A 21,419-nucleotide genomic window follows, 5' to 3' on the forward strand; every position below is an offset into this window, starting at 1 on the left:
CCTGCATAATAGATAATGGTAAGACTTGGGCAGGTTGGGAAGGCACAGGAGATGAGCCAATATTACCTGTTATTTCATTTTTAATGAGGTTAACAGGTCTGTCAGGGTCATGAGGGTGACCGTGAGTGGAGAGTTTGTCTGTGCAGCTGTCTCCTCTCTCATCACCGTTCCGCTCTCCTCTGACACTTTACCCAGCCGCAAACAGGGCTTCTCCGCTCATAATTAGATCTCACTGGTGCTGAAACAAAGTTCCCTGCTACCCGTTGAGCGCTCGTTCTTTCTTCAAATGGACTGCCACCAATTACGCAGGTGAATGAACTGTATGTGAGTTGTGCTCTCAGCAACCTTTTCTTCAATTTGTAGAGACGGTACCTTTGGGTAGATTTAGTTATAGCCTGCAAATGTGGAATAATGTGGAAAAATATATGGCTGTTTTTTGAACTATAGGGGCACTTTTGGCCTTGTGGACTTATAAAATGAACTCTCTTAAACACACCTTCCACACTCTCTAGTTTATTTAATTTGTTTACTAACAATGCACAACAGTGGACATACAGTATTTAGAACATAGACACAAAATAATACTTTGTGAGAATTCAGTAATTCTTATTATTGTCTTTTTTCTGAAAGCTTTAGAAAAAGGTTTGCACCACAATGTAATTTCCTCCACATTTCAATGTATGTTTCATGTTTGATAGTATTCAGTCATGTAAATAACCTTGTATGTATTTTATGTATCTTATATATACACAATTAAATAATATTAAATAATATCTTAAATAATATAATTTTTTTTTTGCATAATCTTCCTAAAATTACAGCTTGATTGAAAATTTCTTCACTCATCACATATCAATCATACTTTTCACTGACAATGATGTGTACTTGTTAAGTTAGTACACTAACTTTGTAAGGGACTAAATGGTTCATTGTGGTAGAAATGACATGGGACTGCTGAAATGTATAATGATTTCAAACAAGTTTTTGTGTGAAAAATTAAATATGCAAAAATGTAAATTCTCTCATCATTTACTCACCCTCATGCCATCACAGATTTGTATGATTTTCTTTCTGTTACAAAACACAAATTATGATTTTTAGAAATTTTTAGAAATGTTGACACTGCAAAAAGCACATAAAGGCATCATAAAAGTAATCCATATGACTCTAGTTTTTAATCCATATCTTCAGAAGTGATATATTATGTTTTGGTGAGAAACAGATCAGTATTAAAATCAGTTTTTCCCATAAATTCTCCTCCCTGCCCAGTAGGGGGTAATATGCATGAATAATGTAAATCACCAAAAACACAAGAAGAAGAAGAATGTGAAAGTTTACAGTGGAGACTGACTGAAGGTCACTTCTGAAGACATTGATTTAACCACTGGAGTCGTATGGATTACTTTTATGCTGCCTTTATGTGCTTTTTGGAGCTTCAAAATTTTGGCACCCATTCACTTGCATTGTATGGACCTACAGAGATGAAATGTTCTTCTATAAATCATAATTTGTGTTCTGCAGAAGAAAGAAAGTCATACATATCTGGGATGGCATGAGAGTGAGTAAATGATGAGAGAATTTTCATTTTTGGGTGAACTATTTCTTTAAGTTAAATCTAACCAAAGCTAAAGTTGAGCTAAATGTTTCATTTTTTCTCCCACATTAAAATGTATTAGGTGAAATTGAAATGTACAAGTATATGACTCTGTACATCAATAATGATTGTTTTAATGGCTTTGCAATGTAAGCATCATAACAAAGAATTTTAAAGCAAGCACATCTACATGCGCTTTTCTTTAAATGGCATTATGTGCATAAACATCTTTATGGCTCCTCTATTTCTATGGCTCAAAGAAATTGGCTGACAGGGAATGATGCACACTCTTTTGTCAGCTGGGAAATCAGAGCTGGTGGATGCATTTTCCCATGGATGTCAACAGCACAGGTATGCCTGACAAACCCAAGGTGCTCCCACTGCTATTCCCTGTGAAGCACTGTGATTCGGTGAAGGAGAAATTGTGAGAGAAAGGTGAGAGTAGAAACAGATGGAGAGGGGTGATATGTGTTCTCAGGAAGGCAAGGACCCTGAGAGATCCACACACACACAGTGCTGGGCTAGCTAAGCTACAGCTATCCTAGAGAAAATGAGCTCAGCTGAAAATTACCATTTAGAGAAAATAGTTAGCTACACTACAAGTTACATGGCAAGACAAGCTTGCTACTTTTAAGCTAGGTCATCAGGTCTCTCCATAGATATAATTATTTTCTTACTGTACAAACTATAGATTCTATCCCCTAACCCTACCCCTAAACCTAACCCTCACAAAAAACTTTCAGCATTTTTACATTTTCAAAAAAACATTGTTTAGTATGTTTTTTTTAAGCGATTTGAATTATGGGGACACTAGAAATGTCCTCATAAACCACATTTATAGCATAATACCCTTGTAATTACTAGTTTGTAACCTAAAAAAAGTCCTCTTAACCACCCAGACCTGTATTCACACGCACACACACACACACACACACACACACAGACTTTTATATACAGTTTTGGACAAGCTACTCAAAAAATTAGCTAGCTAAGCTACAGATAAATTAGCTGTGTTCCAAATGATACACTAAACCCTATGCACTTACAATATAGCCTACACTATGCAATCAGCCACAGTGAATGCATTTTCAAGTTGTAGTTTCATCCCAAATGGAACACTAATAGTTTATTACTACATGGAAGAAATTGTATTTTTGGCTGAAAGAAGTGATGTTCAAACACACGCAATGCATTGCTGCTAGCTTTAGCGTGTTAGCCAAACTCAGTTCAACACGTCTATCTCAAATAATGTACATATTCACACAGCGTGGGGTGATGGTAAAGCATTCAACTCACATTTGTAAGATCTTGTCTTCACAGAAATTTCTCTAGTTCTCAATTCACCATAAATTACAATTGTTTTGTCAGGCCAGCATCGTGGCCAGGTAAGTGCATGAAGTGTCCAACATTCCTAACTCGTAGTACACTTCTTTTTGTTGCATTTTCAGTGTAAACATACTACTCGCACTACTGCACACTACAAAATGGCATAGAGTAGTCCAGAAGTCTGCGATTTGGGAAGCAGCTATTAGCTAAGGGTGAAAACTACCCTTCAGAGAAGAAGCTAGTTACACTACAAGCTCCAGTACATGGCAAAATTAGCTTGCTACATTTAAGCTACTTTTTTTTTTTTTTTTTCGTTTTTAAGTTGTAGTTTGGTGTAATAACTGTTCATTAAATAGAAAAAAAAAAAACATCTTCAAAAGAGGTACAGTAGAAACATTATTTGCATACTATTTGCTTACTAAATTGCATACTATTAAAGACACTGAAATGTGTGCGTATGTGTGAATTGAACATTGCTAGTTCATATTTTAAACAGCTGAGAGAAAATGTGGGAAAACGGGACAGATGACTTGATTGCTGAAATATTGTCAGGCAAAATGTAGTGTTGCAGCAAGTGCCACTAAGTACTTCTTAATTGATAAAACAGCATAGCCACTGAAAGGATACATGGTTTAAAAAATAGTAACACTACCATTTCGCTGCTTAAAAATTTAGGTTAATAGTGTCACTATTTGTAACAACACTATGCTTACATTACATGGGTTTGTATACATACTGATGTTCATGTACACCAGTTGAAGCTATTATGTTCTGAGCATAGTGTACCTTCTTTTTCTGCTTACTGACGCTAAAGAGATTGACATATTGGCTGGATATTTGAGATATGGTAGGTGTTATATTAATGAACTTCCATAAAGAACTCTTACAAAGGTTTGGGAGATCAGATCTCATTCTGGCAGCATTTCCCTCACCACCCACCACATACATTTTGCAGAAAAATAGAAAGGCATACACAAATGCACCACCACCAAGAGCTTCTCTCTGTGGAGTTCACCTTGGGAAACATCCTCTGCCTATGTTCCTCTCCTGTTTCTCACATTTTACTTTTCCACAAAAGGAAAACCTGCAACTGATATCATTTTTGCCTTGCGGTGGATGAAAAGGAAGCACTTGAATTTGATCAGTGCCTGGGCCTGAATTGAAATGAAGTGATTCTCTCCTCTGAAAATGAGACCTAGATTAAAATCCCATGTTGACCAGGAATATCATCACAAATTCATGACTTATTGAGTACAGACTGATGGGGGTTGATTTTCCCTCACCAGAAAAATGCTTCTTGATTCCTCTCTGGGGGAGTCGAGGGCCCCCTCTCCACGGGTGCTTCTGTAACTCCCAAGCTCTCTCGCCCCCCAAGAGGACTAAAGGCCAGTTTTTGACATCTCATGCACCAGTTGCTCTCTAATTAAATATGTCTGAATAGCATCCCTGCTTGTTTGAAATGAAGAAACATCTGGAGAGAAGATGGCAGTGGAGATACTTTCATATGTTAGTTCTTTGTTCAGTGTAATTTTATTTTTTATTAAGGCTCCCGTTTACACAAAATGCTGGGTGCTGCAGAGTCTGGTAATTGCAGCTGCCGTATTCGGGTGCTCTACTGTACCTGCAGTGCACATTGGGGGAGGAGAGTGTGTGTGTGTGTGTGTGTGTTTGTGTGTAGTGCAGATGGAAAGGTGAATAACCAAACACTCTGCAGAAGGGATGTGTTTACAGAAGCAAAAGGGGAGTGTGAAAAGCCAGAGGTTGCAGCACAGTGAGTGACATTTAAGATTCAAAAGGAGGAACCAACCTTGACTAAAATGACTCTGTTCCATAGTGAGGTTGGATTTGGGATTAAAGGTTGATTATGCTGATCACCGTACATAATCCCATCATCCGCCGTGTCATCCGCCATCATCAAACACACAAGGGTCCTTCCTCCTTTATCCTCACAGTTCTTAATTCTAAGCTGAAATGTATGTTAATGCAGCTTTGCATATATCTCTTTCATCCAATCATTGGCTGCTCCACTTTATGGTAAATGGTCTCTCTCTCTCTCTCTCTCTCTCTCTCTCTCTCTCTCTCTCTCTTCTCCTCCTCTCTTCCCAGTGTGTGTGTGTGTATATGAGTTTGCCAGCCTTGAGGCATCCCGTTTCAGCTCCCTAGCTTCCAGTCAGAGGGAGAAAGGGGAGGGGGGTGTATATAAGAGTGGTAGGTAGGAGTGGGGTCTGACCGCAAAGTGTCTACTGTTTAAAAGAAAGGGACTTCTCCCTCCTTCTCTCTCTCTTTCACTCATTGCTTCTCTCTCAGCACTGCCTGGATGGAACACACTCACTCAGAGCAGAGAGACAGAGAGGAATGACAGAACTGTCATCTCTTTAAAGAAAATAAAGTAACACTTCAAGAACTGAGTTACTGATGTTTGCAACGTTTCATTTTGGTGTCACATTGCATCTCATAGAAAGAGGCACGTCTCTGAGCTTGCACTAGAGGACTGATTTCACTAAGGTAAGCTGTGATGCTCTAAGTCATTTTCATGTACCTGTTAGTGTGAGAATTGCATGTTAAATGCCACTGACTGTTTCCTCTTTGCTGATTATGGTTTAATTGTGTTTGATGTGTTTGGTAAGTTCTGCCTTTTCTTGTTCATATTGCTAAGTCATAAGATTAAAGACTAAATTAGACTAATTAAATCATATTAAGCATGTTGGCATTTTGTATTTCTGTTGTAAAACCAAGCATACTTATAAGTTGAATATTGATGAATATTACAGCTCTCTAAATGTAAGCTGTCTAATAGTCAGAAACTTCTGGAGCTGCTTTTATACTGATGCAATCTGTCTGGTTTTAGGGTGCTCATTATGGTTTATAAGGGAAGTGGCCCACATTTTTTTAAGCTCAGCAATTATTGCAGTTCTGCACGCATTATCAGTGAGGTATACACAGTAGCGTGCCTCCAATCGCTGATATCCGGTAGTTTGGCGTAACTCTACATGTGGTGGGCTTGCCTGCAGTTGTGGTCTCTCGGATGTGGGTCAGCTGGTGTCGGTTACCTGCCAGACTAGCGATGTTATTTAGCTGCCGTGTCCACTCCAGCCAGGGAGAGTGACAGTTGGTTTGTGTTATCTCTCTCCAGCTCCACGTGCAGTGCTGCTGTAAACTGCTGGCTACCTTCTCTCGACTCATTAGCAGCAGGAGGCAGACAGATCTTGGATCAGTACGTTATCCGTACTGATGGGTTGTATCCGTTTTAGAGAATGGCAAAAGTGAAGTGAACATTGATGAGATGATTGTGTGTGTGGTTGTAGGGGGAGGGGTCTAGGCAGGGAAACGGAGGGGCTGAAAAACTTTCTATGAGTATGTACAAGTGTGTGTGTGTGTGGGGGGGGGGGGGGGGGGCGGGGGGTTCTATTGAGAGTGAAAGAAGCTAATTTTTTACCAATGAGGGGCAAGCTTTTGTGACTGCTTAATGTTTAGGAAAAGTGCAGAACATTTCCTAATTAAGTAAAAAAGTATGGGATAGTTCACCATGAAAATGGAAATTCGGAAAAACTTTACAATAAGGTTCCAATTGTTAACATTATTTAACAACATTAGTTAATATGAACTAACAATGAACATTACTTTTACCACATTTATAAATCTTAGTTAATGTTAACTTTAACAGATACTAATATATTTTTAAAATCAAAAGTTGTATAGTTAATGATGAGCTAACATTTTATTAACTAAAATTAACAAAGATTAAAAAATGCTGAACAATTGTTCATGGTTAATTCATGATATCTTATGCATTAACTAATGTTAACATATGGAATCTTATTGTAAAGTGTTACCAGAAATTCTATCATCATTTACACATTATCTTGGTTTCCGGAAACCCATATGACTTACTTTCTTCCACTGAACACAAAAGAAGATGTTAGGTGAAATGTTAGGGACTGACAGCCTCAGTCACCATTCACTTTCATTGCATCTTTTTATTTTTCAATACAATAAAATTAATAACAGAATTTTCAGTTTTGAGTGAACTTACCCTTTAAGTTCTCTGCTTTTTGTGGTTTGAATTCAGAATGTGAGTAAACATTCTTATTTCATGATCTGTTTTACAGATGTTGTTAATGCCTCCTCAGTTGTTAATACCTTCTCAGCTCTTTGCTGCCATTATCTTGAGGACATTGAGGTGCCAACCACACATGGTTGTTGCCTAGACGGAATGTGTAAATGTTTTATGATGCTATGCGCAGGGTATTCATTGACAGTGCCACTCATTACAAAGCTGAGTGGGAAACTAGCCTTTGTTTGAACAGCTGCTCCTTGCCTGGTAATGCACTTGTAGCAGCTATTGGACCCTCAGTGTTCTCCTGTGATGGACAGGCAAACAGGCAGTCTGTCTGTCTAGATGTCTATCTGTCTGTCCATAACGTCCGTCTGTCCATCCATCCATCCACATATTGAAATGTCTGTCTGTTTTGAATATGCTCTGTAAGGATGTTTTTTTTTTTTTTTTTTTTTACTTCCACACTCAAAACTGGTCACAGAGGCATTCAGAATGATTTGTTGTCATTGGTGAACAAAGATTTCCTCAGTAGACTTGTTAAAGTGTTTCAGCCCCAGATGGTTTTAATGGTTGTCTGATGCTAATGTAAGATGGCTAGGAAAGCTGTGGGCTCCGAAAACTGACAGTGTCTCTATTGGTGGCGGCCAAGAGATGAGCACATGTGTCCTATTCAAAATGAATCTGGTTACTTGTCAGTGACACTGCATGCTGGAATGCACGCATCACTACATGCCTAGGACTAGAAGAGCATTTTGTAGTGGAAGATTTAAACTGGGATATGGTTACAGGAAGATCTACAAAGCCAATGTTGGAGTCATGTAATGCCCCAAGTATGTGAATTGGTGACATTGCTCAGTTTCCTCTTATGTGAAAAAGAAAAACAGCTGGCTTAATGTCTCAGTCAGCATACCTGCCTGCATTTCTGTGTGACATTTTTCTTTCCAGAGTGGGTAAAAAGTTCAGTGGAGTCAATAATTTTCTTACAGTATAACAGCCAACAAAAGAGATGATCTACATGATCACGTTGTGCTTATTACTCTATGCATAAAGGGTGAGTAATTGGTCAAACTAGCTGATAAAGTAGGGTGCATTCTATGCACTTGTTTTTTTAATGAATATCCGTAATGTTATCAGGTATACACGATCATGCTTTATCTTTCGTCAGAGAGAGGAAATATACAGTTTCTAGTCGCTTGCAAAAAATAGCAATTCCTGTCAAAATTAAACATGTAGTTACATGGTTGATTTTATTCATTCTAGAGCCAGAAATAATGATCAATAGCTTGATATTTGGGCAGGGAAGGATGCTTTGTACTTGTTTGATGTTCAGATAAGTCTGTTTATCCAGTAGAAAATTTAAATTATGACCTTGTTCATCTAGATTACACTATGTAAACATTCTTTGCACTCCATTCACAAAGTTCTCAATTAAATGTCTATTGCCGTTCCAGACAACTCACAATAGCCCTAAGAAAAGACTTTTGTAAACAACAAATTTAATCTTTCTTTGCACCAAGATGTGAAAGGAACTGTCTATATGGTGTGAGGATAGCGTTTCAATAGTTTTGCAACTGGCAGGCAGAAATAGCAAGAGTTTTGAACATGCAAGGCTGCTTTTCTGGCTCCAACCTAGGTTAAGCTAATAAACACGGGGTCAGCGTTGCTGAAAATGAAAAATGAGACAGCAAGTAACAAATGTTTCTCTTTCATTCCTTCCATCTGGACCTTAAGAAAGAGGACAAGAAAGACACACATGGAGTTGAAATCAGAAATTATACAACTTAACAATCCTGGAGATGTCTCCAGTGTCTCCGGTCTCAAATACTGACTGATGTGTCCTAAAATTTCCATTTCACCTTAATCAGCATGACGGAGTTCACCTTTAGCAATTTCACTATACTCTCGCCCTATCGCGTCCGTCTTTTGTGGAGAAATTGTACCAATATCAGTGAACCACAGGTCCATTCAGTGTGGTGCGACCACCTCTATCTCTGCCTGTCCACCAGCCTGGCTTATCGCTCTCACACACACAAACCCGACTATCGGTGCAATCAGACCTTCCAGCATCATTAGAGCTCTGTAAATGGGGCTCGACTATCATGAAGCCCAGCTTTTTCATCATCTGCATTACCTTTCACTTATCAGTCTTCATGTAATTTTATTCCATTACTATACAGAGAGACAATATAGCCCTCAGGAATGGAATAAGCTGACATGAAAACAGACAACTATTTTCACATTGTATCTAGTGTCTTTGGGTGTATTTTAAATTGGATTAAGAAGTAACATTTTTGAGTTTCTGATAAACATTTTTTATTATTTCATACAGATAACAAAGAAAAGCAAAATATATATACACAGAATCAACATTTAACCCCCCACTATTACGCCCACTATAAGGCATACCCTTGCATCTCTAGATACAGACTTGACATTTTTAAGAATCCACACTCCCTCCTCCAATACCAAGTATAAATCTTTCTCCCATAATCTCTTGATAGAAGTTAAAGCTCCATCCCCCAGACACTGAATTAGCAGGACCTTTTCCAAAAGCAGTAATCACCATTCACAGAGTATCTGCCACTTAAGGGGGGTGTATGCTACTCCCCAAAATAGTATAGAGCAGGTGGCACAGCTGTAAATACCTAAAGAACTGAGATCTGGGAATCCCAAAATGTTGAACCAAATTTTCAAAGGATCTCAACACTCCACTCTCATATAGGTCACGAATGTATTAACCTCCCTCACAATCCACTCTGACTAGCAGAAAGGGGACTTATTAATACATCATTCTGGGTTCAGCCATATGCTCGAGGCAACATTTAAATAAATGTCTGAATTAAACATTCTGGACACTTTTGTCCATACCGAGTGCAAATGCGAGATAACGGGGTGTAACTTAGCTTCTCCGAATAGTTTGATAGAAAGGCTTTGCAATGACGAAATAAGGGCAAGAGCTTCCTGTTCAGTACAGAACCAGGGAGGGGCTCTCTCAGGTGGAAGCGACCAATGAGCCAAATGTCTGAGACCAAATGCATAATAATAAAACAAAATCTTGCGTAGGCCTAGCCCACCATTGTCAATCGGCCTATGCAACTTACTGAAATGTAATCTGGGATGTTTACCATTCCAAATGAAGGACTTCACTATGCTATCAAATTGCTTGAAATAAGAGCGGGGGACATCTATGGGGAGAGACTGTTGCAGGTAGTTGCATTTTGGAATACAATGCATTTTAATAACATTAACCTTCCCAATCATAGATAAATGTAAAGAAGCCCACTTGCCCACATCGCACGAATACCTTTTTATTAAAGGTTCAAACTTAATTTAACTAAATCACTCAAATTTGCTGGGAATAAAATACCCAAATACTTAAATGTCCTGTTTGGGCCACTGGAAGGCGCCGGCTCAAAAGCTGTTACCGGGCAGTACGCTGTAAGAGCCAAAGCTGCAGATTTAGACCAATTAACTCTGTATTTCAAGAACTTAGAAAAGGAATTAATAATTCTGTGGAGGCAAGGCACAGATCTAGTAGGGTCGGAGATGAATAATAAAATATCATCTGCGTAAAGCAAAAGCTTATGTGCCACACATCCCGCCACCACCCCTGGAAAATCATCCTCCTTTCTTATCACGGCTGCTATTGGTTCCAGGCAAGACACAACAATAATGGGGAAAGAGGACAACCCTGCCGGGTGCCGGTAAAATAAATCTGAAATGAATCCATTTGTTTGTACCGCCGCTACCGGGTGTCCATAAAGTAACTTAATCCAACCAATAAAAGTATCCCCGAACCCATGCATTTCCAAAATCTTAAAAAGATAATCCCATTCTACCATATCAAACGCCTTTTTGGCGTCAAGAGAGATGGCAGCGACCGGAGTCTGATCATTCGCCACTGACCACATGATATTGATGAAACGCCAGAAGAGCTACGGCCCCCCCAAAAAACCACCTGATCTATATGTATAAGTGATGTCATAACTTTACTCAATTGGTTAGCCATAATTTTTGACAATATTTTAACGTCTAGCTGGATCAGGGAAATTGGACAGTAACTCTTACACTCGCTTGGATCTTTGTCCTTTTTAAGAATCAGACTGATCCGGGCTTGTGTCATGGCTGGTGGAAGTTTTCCATTTATTAATGATTCCATATAAACTTCTAGCAAAAGTGGAGCCAATTCTGTAGCATAAGATCTAAAAAACTCAGCAGCAAAGCTATTTGGCCCTGGAGCCTTGCCTGTAGGCAAGGCCTTAATTACCTCACCAAGCTCCTCCAGGATTATCTCAGAATCAAGAGATTTTTTTTGCTCCAGTTTTGCTCCAGTTTAGGAAGTTCTAATGGTTCCACAAAGTTTCTAATATCCTCATCAGTAGACGAAGATGTGGAACTATAGAGATCAAGATAGAATTCTTTAAAAGCATTATTAATATCAATGGCTGGGGTAAATATTTCACCACCAGCAGATTTCACTGAGGGAATGGTAGAAAAAGACTCTCTATCTGTTTTATATATCTAGCCAGATGTTTTCCTGCCTTATCCCCCGACTCAAAGTATGACTATCTTGCCCTGAATAGCCAAAACTCCACCTTCCGTGACAAAATAATATTATATCTGTGTTTCAATAGGGTAAATTCTCTGAGGCCATCAGATAACATTCGGCACTTCAGCTCTGCCTCGGCACTTTTAATATTCCCTTCCAACTCCACTTTGGATTTTTGGGTGAATGAGGCATACTGTATGATCTGGCCCCTAAGAACCGCCTTAAGTGCCTCCCAAGCCACGCCCACAGAGGATACTGAGGACCAGTTGGTCTCCATATAAACATTGATTTCAGCCTTTAACATTTGTTGGAATTCAGGATTTTGCAAAAGGGACACATTAAAGCACCAACTATATGATTTCCTTTTCTCCATATGTGGCAACACCTCTAAACTCACCAGGGCGTGATCTGAGACTAAAATGTTTCCAATTGAGCAATCAATAACAGATGAAATGAGGGACTTAGATATATATATATATATATATATATATATATATATATATATATATATGAGAGAGAGAGAGAGAGAGAGAGAGAGAGAGAGAGAGAGAGAGAGAGAGAGAGAGAGAGAGAGAATAAATATTATGAACTGAGAAATTTATAGTCCCTTCCAGATGGGTTCAAAAGTCTCCAAATATCTTTAAGACCAAAATTTTTACACATCCTGTGAAGCATCAATGTTGCTGTAGGGGGCTTGCACACATTAGCTTCACTATGATCAAGGACTGAGTCCATCAAAAGATTAAATTCTCCTCCCAATATTATATCATTAGTGGTGCCAGCGGCTTGCAACATCCCTTCAAGATCTACAAAAAAGCCCTGATCATCAAAGTTAGGAGAGTAAATATTAGCCAAAATAAGACTTTGCCCCTGAATTTCTGCTAAAACAATAATGACTCTTCCTAATTTATCTTTAATCTGTTTGAGACATTTGAATTGTAGACTCTTACTTATCAGTGTAATGACTCCCCTGCACTTAAAGAAAACATGTCCACCCCATAACTTCCCAAATTTTTCAGCTTATTGCGGGGAAAGATGCGTTTTTTGAAGAAACACTATATCATCTTTCTTACGCTTAAGAAGAGAAATAACCTTCCTTCTTTTTATGGGGTGCCCCAAGCCATTCACATTCCACATGGAGATAGTCAATCCGCTCATATTAACACTTGACATTTTGACATATGAGAAAAAAAGGATTGTGTGTCAAAAACAAAATTATAAAGACCACATTCCAACATTAGTGCAACAATCAAACCCCGAACTTCCCCCAGAACCAAACAAATAGAAAAAAGAGGAACATGCGCATTAACCTCACGCACGTCCATCCCTCCAAACTTGCTGTCGGATTGCTCAAGTCCGGTGTTTCTATACAAATTTTGTGAGACAGAGATACACAACAAAAGATATTCTATAAAACAGACTCCAGCCAATAGGCGGAATAACATAAAGAGTGTAGATTCATCCACATAACTGTGCCGAAGGTGTGTAATTCCACAAAACAAAGTCCAGCCGCTAGGCGGAACCAGCACAAAAAAGGCGCTCAATTTCCTCGGACAGTCAAACGAATGTTCAGTGAGCCGGCCCATTCAGCTGCTACATGAGTGCAACAAATGACCTAATCACTCCAGTGTCTTGCAAGAAATACTCCACAAAACAAACTCCTTCCAATAGGAGGCATATGCACAAAGAACATGCAAATTCATCCACAAAACAGTCCTGTAGGAGTGTTACTCCACAAAACAAACTCCAGCCGCTAGGTGGAACCAGCACAAAAAGAAACAAAAAAGGCACTCAGTTTCCTCAAACAGTCAAGTGAATGTTCAGTGAGTCGGTCTATTCAGCTACAACGTGAGTACCACAAAATAACTTACTCCATTGACTTTATGAAGGACATGCTGGGGACATGTGAATGTTTTACGGCCATCCTTAGCATCTATTCTCAATTTGGCCAGTAACATCAGTGCAAAAGCGACCTTCCGCTGATGTAAGAGTTTATTGCATTCCTTTAATCGATCACGTTTCTCTCTTGTCGAATTTGCAAAGTCGTTGAACAAGAAAATGCTGTGGTTCTTCCAAAAAAGCCTTCCTTTATTCTCGCCTCGTGTAACACCAGATCTTTATTGGATGATCTCAGAAATTTGGCCAGAATTGATCAGGGCCTGTCTCCCTCAGTGGATCGCCGAGCCGGAACCCTGTGAGTTTGCTCAATTTCCATCTTATGGCCTGTTATGTCAAGCAGATTCGGAAAGAGCCCTTCCAGGAATTTCACCATATCCTGACCTTCTTTGGCTTCAGGAATTCCGACGATTCGGATGTTATTCCGTTATTTACAGTTCTCTAAGTCCTCCAACTTCTCCCAGACATGCTCCAAATCCACCTTGGTCGCTAGTGGATTAGCAGCTAATTCCCTCTCCGATGACTCCAGATAATCGATCAGTTTCTCGATCAGTTTACCCATGTAACCACCTCAGAGAACTTTGTCTCCATGGCAGTGATCCATCGATGAATTACAGCAAGATCCTCCAAGTCAGCAACGACCTTCGTCAGCATTGCCGACATGTTCAACATTTCTTGCCGAATTTCCCTCATTTCTCCGACCAAATCGACTCCCTGGCTCGGGGCCTTCTCAGGGGTATCAGCTTGAGCATGTAAGTGTCTTTTAATGTCTCCAGAGCCTGATGATTTTGAATTCTTTGACATATTGTCCTCCTAGAACTGTTATGGAACAGAGTGTATCGAATCTCACCGATTTATGTCATTAATAGTGTTAAACTATCAAAGTGCACAGAGCTCGCGTTCACACGTCTGAACCTCACATGGTGTCATGTGACTCCACAAAATTTTCGAGTTTAGAAATTACTTAATCATGTTATTAAGGAAATTATATAGTAGTTGGATACACAATATACAATATGTTATTAGGTTCTGGTTTCTGTGTGCATTTCACACCTTGTTGTCAATCCACTACTGAGAGAAATACCAAGAGAATGCTTCAGGTTAGATATCACTGTCTGTGGCATTTGAGAGACCTTTATGCTTACATTGCACATACAGTGGTGAGAGCGTGTGCCTGTGTGTTGATGATTGCCAGACGTATTCATTTGTTTGAATCTGCTCACTGAACCCAGCGCTAGCCCTGACTGACTTCCTTTTGAAGCGTAGATAAGCCAAGTAAAATGGGGAACAATGGTGTAGACACTCACCAGTTCTGAAAAGGCTCATTTGAGGCCAATAGACAGTGACCACATCAAGCCATAGGAAGTGAATAGACAATCTGCATTCAGATCAGAGCAGAAATAAAAATAGTCTCAACGTCTTAGAAGTCCGTTCACTGACCATCTTAGGCATATTGCACACAAAACTGGAAAACTCTTACTCATACTGGCAAGCTCTAATCTGATTGGCTGGCTTTATGCAACTTCCTGGGCATGTAAGTTTTTAAATCGATCCACCAGTATATTATACTATTTGGCTTGCACAAAAAAGTACGACTTTAATTCCCATAGAGGCCAACCAATCAACATACAGAACAAATCGATACAATACAGGCATCACATTTTAGCTTGCCTCAAATTCAACACATTATTTAAGAAAGGAAACAACTGTGAAAACATTAGGCAACTTATTCCATATGTATTTATGCAGTATAAATGACAGATATGCCAATAACCTGTAATGCTGTTCCCTCCTCTCATTCCAAATCATAATGTTTTCTTTCTTCCTTAGTGCACAAAAGTTCTAATCCTATTAAAATCATGGTAATTAGATTTAAGGTTGTGGTAAGGGGTTAGACTTTATGGTTAGGTTTAGGTTTGAGGTAGGGGACAAACTTAGGAAAACTCATAATAACATCGTTTGTTGGTTCATTTGTTAGTTTATTTTTCCCTTTGGAGTAAAAGTCTTACTGTTTTGTACGAGCCAACTCGAGCAATTTTGCCATCTTGTACTATTATAACGACTTGTCATGATACCAGGTTTACCAGACCTTTTGCTTCATGTCAAATGATATGTGGGAACAGATCAGTAAGATAGAAGAAGAATTGCAGGATAGAAGGATAAAAACAGAATAAAAGAAGAATATTCATTGGTAGGTGCTGGTCAACTGAGCCACTTCTCTTAAATGAGCATTGCTCAGGAGCGTGAGGACTTACAAATCCATTTATAAAACAATAACAGTGGGTTTACGCTTTGCCATCGATCCAAGCACACACTATTGAGCGGCACTATGAGCTCTCCTGGAAATCCATCTCTGTGTTCATGGCTTCATGGTGCTGGTTTTCAGCAACCTCTGTCTTATTCTGACCTTGGACACTGTCCGATCGATAAGCATCCACTTCACAAAACGCCCTTTTATATATATAATTTTTAATTATGATTTATCAGTTTATCAACATTTTCTCATCATCAACCCAGACCAGACTTTGATTTTCGTCCAGAAAGTTTACTTGTTTCATTATCTGGATTAAGAGCAACTTCATAGTATTGATTTTTAATGAAGGTGGACCTGCACCAGTGGAGTTATGATACCGTAAAACCAACATACTTCTGGGAGAGATATTTCTTCATCATTGACTCCTTCCCAGTATTAAACAAACTGTCAGGGCATTTTTATAGCATCTATTAAGGTGAATAGAGTCTCAAGACAATACCAATTCATTCAACATGGCAGACGACCCAAATTAAGGCTTTGTCCCAGAGAAGGTAAGTGCTTTCTGTCATGGATGACCTACAAAACTAAGTCTGCTCCTATTATGATTTCAAAGGAATGAATTAAAAAGAGAAATTAGGATTTGCTATTGTTTGGATAAGGATAGTTTCCCTTCTGTTCATCAGACAGTGGATTCCATCATTTCTAATCACTGAGCAAATTAAAGCCACCACAGCATTGACTTTTATGGTTCAATAACCTGTGGTATGCACAAGTTCAAGTTAGTTACAGTAATTATATTTAGCTAATGTTTTTTTTTTTTTTTTTTTTTTGCCATTAACCATTAGGCCACCAACACTTCTACCACTGACCCTTTGAAGACAGGAAGAGAAGCCAATTTGGCTTAATATTACAAAAGTAAATACATTCCCCCAAAAATGAAAATTCAGATAATTTACTCACCCTTATGTTGGTTTAAACCCATATGACTTTTCTTTCTCTTTGGAATGCAATACAATACACTTGATTGAAGCTAAAATTCTGCTTAACATCTATTTTTGTGTTCCACAAACAAAAGAAAGTCATATGGGTTTAGAACAACATAATGGTGAGTCAATGATGACAGACTTTTCATTTTGGATGAACTATCTCTTTAAATCTACCAAAATAACTAAAACCTTTTGCCCTGTCAACAGTTGTCATCAAAACTCATTTTAAAACAAACTCACTCCAGTTTACAATAATAATATGTTTTGTACTCTGTAATCTGGTGTTTAGCAAATTCCTTTAAAGTTTTATATCTCCGGGCAGTTGTGGTATGTAATCTGTATAGGCAGTTAATTATGCTTCACTCCCCAACCACTGACATGTTAATTGCTCAATTATGTGAACAGCAACAAACATCTAATTTGTTTGTTACACATTTGTTGGTGTGGTTAAAAAATCTTTTTAACTGTTGTGCTGTATAATTTATAACATGCAAATGTATGCATCTGATCCCTGTGTGAGGTATTCTCCCTTTCAAGTGCTGTAGAGTCAGCATTCATTGCTAAACACAACACAGGACCAATTTAGTTCACTAGCACTAAATATGTGTGCCAGCAGGTTCACCTCCAGCATTGAAATTCCTATCACATTAGGCACATGGAAGCCAAATGGCTCAGCCAGAGTCTGAGAAAGTAACAATGTATAAAAACTAGACCTGGCATGAGAAAGCAACAGTCACATTGTGTCTGGTTTATCTGAAAGTGCCAGTATGCAGCAGCATTAGCACACTGAGCTCAGCACTGTTTTAATAGAGCTCTAATAAAAGAGACTGGCTTTGTCTGCTTCTCACAGTAAAAAAAAAAAAAAAAAAAAAAAAAAAAAATTATATAAATATAGATACACACATATAGATATAGATAGTCAAGCCTACTATATGTTTCATTGCTGCCATAAAGCCAAGCTTCTTTCATTTTTACATTAAATTTCATTTTGTGTTGTTGTTTATTCATTTGCAGTCCTCCCTTGGCCAGGGGTAAAGGGAGATAGGGCAAATGCTCACACAAAGACCAGTTTAAAGTGATTTTCTTTCTTCAATTCTTGTGGCAACAAGCCAGGCTTCAAAGTGAAAAAGCCAGCTATCCATCCAGAATTAAAACCTCAAAGCAACTCAAAGCAATTTTCAGCCTATTTTGCTGATTTAATCCCAGGTTTTAGATCAAGAAGTGGGGTGGGTCCCCATCACCCCCAAGGGATGTCTCCAGATCGGGAGTCTCCCATCATCGAGCCCTCCTTTAGTGCTCCATCACAAAACCGCTCATCCCCGTCTGTCTAATCATAAATGGGCGGCAGTATTCGTGGTATCCCTCATCTGTCAGGCCCGGTAATCACATGTCAGAGCAAATCCTCCACTCACTAAACACATCATGCAACATATTACCTGCTGTTGACCTTGCAAGCTGTGGTTTAGGGTCAGCCCCCCCCTCCCCCTCCCCCAATCTCAAGGCAGCCTAGACGAAATTATGATCTGTGGAACCACATTGAATTGCTCTTTTGTTATTGAAGGACTGTGTTCTTGCCCTTATAAAGGAACCTTAAAAGGAAAAGTTCACCCAAAAATGAGAACACAAAAAGAAATGCAGAATGTAAGCGTCAGTTACCACTGACTTCCACTGTATCTTTTTGCAATACAATGAAAATGAATGGTGTTTGACAAAGGCTGTCATTTTGCCAAACATCTCCCTTTGTGTTCCAAGCAAGAAAAATAAGTTAGATGGGCTTGGAATAAAATAAAGGGGGTGGGAAGGTTACTGAAAGGTGAGTTTCATTTTTCAAATTTACGAATTTTTAAGTTAAATAGAGGAGAAAGGTCTATTCAATTTATATGGTTAAATCGGGTTGCAGGTTAAAATGATGGCTTTAGACATTTCAAGTGCAAGCTGAAAGAATGTACACAGATGCTGTGAATTTGATGGAAACACTGGGTGTTTTATGGTACTGAAAAGCATGTGTGTCAGCACATGTGCAAGGTGTTTATTTCCATCTTAAATGCAACCCATTTGGTTTTTATAACATTCAAGAAAACAGTTTATGGAAAACTGAATCTGCAGTCCTGTAATTGCCCAGTATGTGTGTAGTCATACATGGATATGACCTGAAAATGTAGGCTCAGACTGCATGTCTGGAATCAGCCAGACATTCTCAATGTCCCTATCATACCCCATATTACAGACCAGTAACACACACACACAAAAAAAACTGCTATTTCCATTTCATTTGAATCTTTTTTTCAATAGAAAAATGTGCTTAGAAAGTGTCTCTTGAACCCTGCAAAAAATACACAGCTAACTTTTTTTTAATGAGGAAAGAATAGTTTTTCAATGCAAATACTCTATCTGGAGAGTGGTCAAAGAATGATAACTTTTATGAGAAGTGTGAACCCTGCACACCCACACTAGCGGAAACGCTGCAGATGGTCTCCTCAGCACGAGTATTAATCTGTCAGCGTGGGCTGTGGGCATACCGTCAGAGTGGAGAGTACGCTCCCCAGATTCAGGTGTTGCCTGCTGCGGATCATGGCAGCCTGTCATAGAAAACACTGCTGGAGCACTCTCTCCTGAGCACTAGATTGCCACGCTTTTATTGGCCAGAGCTGGTTTCTGTGGAAGCCAAGGCAACCGAAACCTTAGAGTGCTACTTAGCGTCTGTCTGCCCTGCAGTGTTACAGACTAGCTTGAATAGTTAATTGTTTTTTTGCAAGATATGCAATTTTGTTCTAAACATGAACACTCCCTGGTGTGCGTTGCTGTATCTGAAATGAATATGACCTGTTCTAGCTAGCAAGGGATTTCCAAATACAATTTCAAGTACTAACATTTCTAAGTAATTACAGATCTATGAAGGGATTTGATAACTTTCAATAGTTAAAAGTTATCAATGAGCGCTTCTACACTGATCTCACTGTCAATTCAGCGACAGTACGTCGAAAGTTCTTCAGCTAAAATTGGTTTGTGCTTACCAAAATTCGAACCACTGCCCCCAGTGGCTGAAGCGGGAATTGTTCTTGAATGTATGGGCATGTGTCAGCTTAAGTTTCCCTGGTGAAATGTCCACAAAGGGGTGGCAAAGAGAGTTGTAATGCAATTGTTTTTTAGTAAACATTGTTTTTTTAGTAAATGATACTATGTGATACATTGAGGAGGAATGCATTTTTTATTAACTCTATCCCCAAACCCCAACCCTAAACCTATAATGAGTGAATGTAATCTTTGGGAAATCATATCATGCTCATCACTGATTATGTGAACACAGTTACTTCCTGGGGTAAGGTCATAAATGGTTTAAGCAAAAATCAATGGGCACAAATAGATTTTTGCCCAATGTGCACAAGTATCATTAGAGAATAATCTAATGATTTCAAATCTCATGTAAACAGAAGTATTGTGTTGGTGGATGTTTTCAATAAACTGATTTTTGGTACAGAGGGTATTGGTGTGCATGTAAACCTATTTAAGTACTTAAAAAAAGTTGTTTTATTTTACATACAACGGATCGCCTCATAGGGGCCAACAAGTTGAGATCACATGACCCCCCCCCACAATATAATAAATTAATCATGGTTGACAGACTGACTACTATTGAGTGCACCTATCAATTAGAGAGACTATAATCACTTTTCTTTCCTTTACAGGATTAAACCTACATCCAGTATTTTAAAATCGTCTGAATATTCACCACTGCATTTGACACACCAGAGTCCTGTTGAGAGCACATCATCATGGGGATGAGAGGCCTGCCCCTGGCCTGTGTGGCAGTGGCCATTCTAGTCCAACTCTCTAGTGCTGGCCTGGTCAAAAGAGTAATTAGACACAGAAGAGAATCGCTATTTTCCCCAACCACTGAGAATTTGACCATCCCAAGCCCTGATCAACCTGTGGTCTTCAACCATGTATACAACATCAATGTCCCCTCTGGATCCCTGTGCTCGGTGGACATGGATTCACCTGGAACAACAGAAATGAAGCCAAAACCTGAACAATCCGACCAGCACATAGAACACACCATGGATGGGGAGAACCAGATTGTATTTACGCATAGGATTAACATTCCCAAACAAGCATGTGGTTGTGATAACCACCTACCTGACCTGAAGGATCTTCTAAACAGGTTGGAAATGCTAGAGGCAGAGGTCTCCAGTCTAAGGGAGCAGTGCACCAGTGGAGCAGGCTGCTGTGGAGCACAGGTTAGAGGTGAGGCCCAATAAAACACAGGTGTAGGTTATTTGATCTGTTTGATCCATCCTTAAAAATGATCCAAGTCATTAGTTATCAGTCTTTTATCAGGATCTCAAAGCAAACCTGTCAAAATCACTCCTGCTTGTAATCCTAAACCTGAATGACAGTGTATTTTGTGACTGCAGTGCCCAGCTGAAAAGACCAAACAATGCAATTCCCATGCTGGTCTAGGCTGGTTTTTGCAGGTTAGTGCTGGTTTGGTGCTTATCTAGCTGTTGGACCAGCATAACTATGTTGCTCACCAGCTGGTGAAGCTGGTCGACCAGTATGTTTTTTTTCTGGTATTGCTGGTTAACCAAGAATCATGCTGCTTAAAGGAATAGTTCACCCAAAAATAAAAATTTAGCAATTTACTGCTGTTTTTCAGTTGTTTTCCTTTGTAAACACATGCTAAAAGGACGTCTTTGACCATTGCACTGCATCTTGCTGTTTTTCAATGTCTTGCACAGGAATGGCTTATTTTTTTA

At 39.1% G+C, this 21,419-nt stretch overlaps 1 protein-coding gene across 1 annotated transcript in view; it reads left to right on the plus strand.

The window, feature by feature from the left end:
• Positions 1 to 5,165: 5,165 nt before the first annotated feature.
• The window catches only part of LOC127440112 (tenascin-like), a 59,967-nt gene continuing 43,713 nt past the window's right edge, over positions 5,166 to 21,419 (plus strand). The window contains exons 1-2 of the mRNA XM_051696510.1: positions 5,166 to 5,425; positions 20,349 to 20,907. Of these exons, the coding sequence (XP_051552470.1) occupies positions 20,436 to 20,907 (472 nt within the window). The 5' untranslated portion in view covers positions 5,166 to 5,425; positions 20,349 to 20,435. The remainder of the gene's footprint in view (positions 5,426 to 20,348; positions 20,908 to 21,419) is intronic.

Source organism: Myxocyprinus asiaticus, chromosome 4 (genome assembly GCF_019703515.2).
Source record: "Myxocyprinus asiaticus isolate MX2 ecotype Aquarium Trade chromosome 4, UBuf_Myxa_2, whole genome shotgun sequence".
NCBI lineage: Eukaryota > Metazoa > Chordata > Actinopteri > Cypriniformes > Catostomidae > Myxocyprinus > Myxocyprinus asiaticus.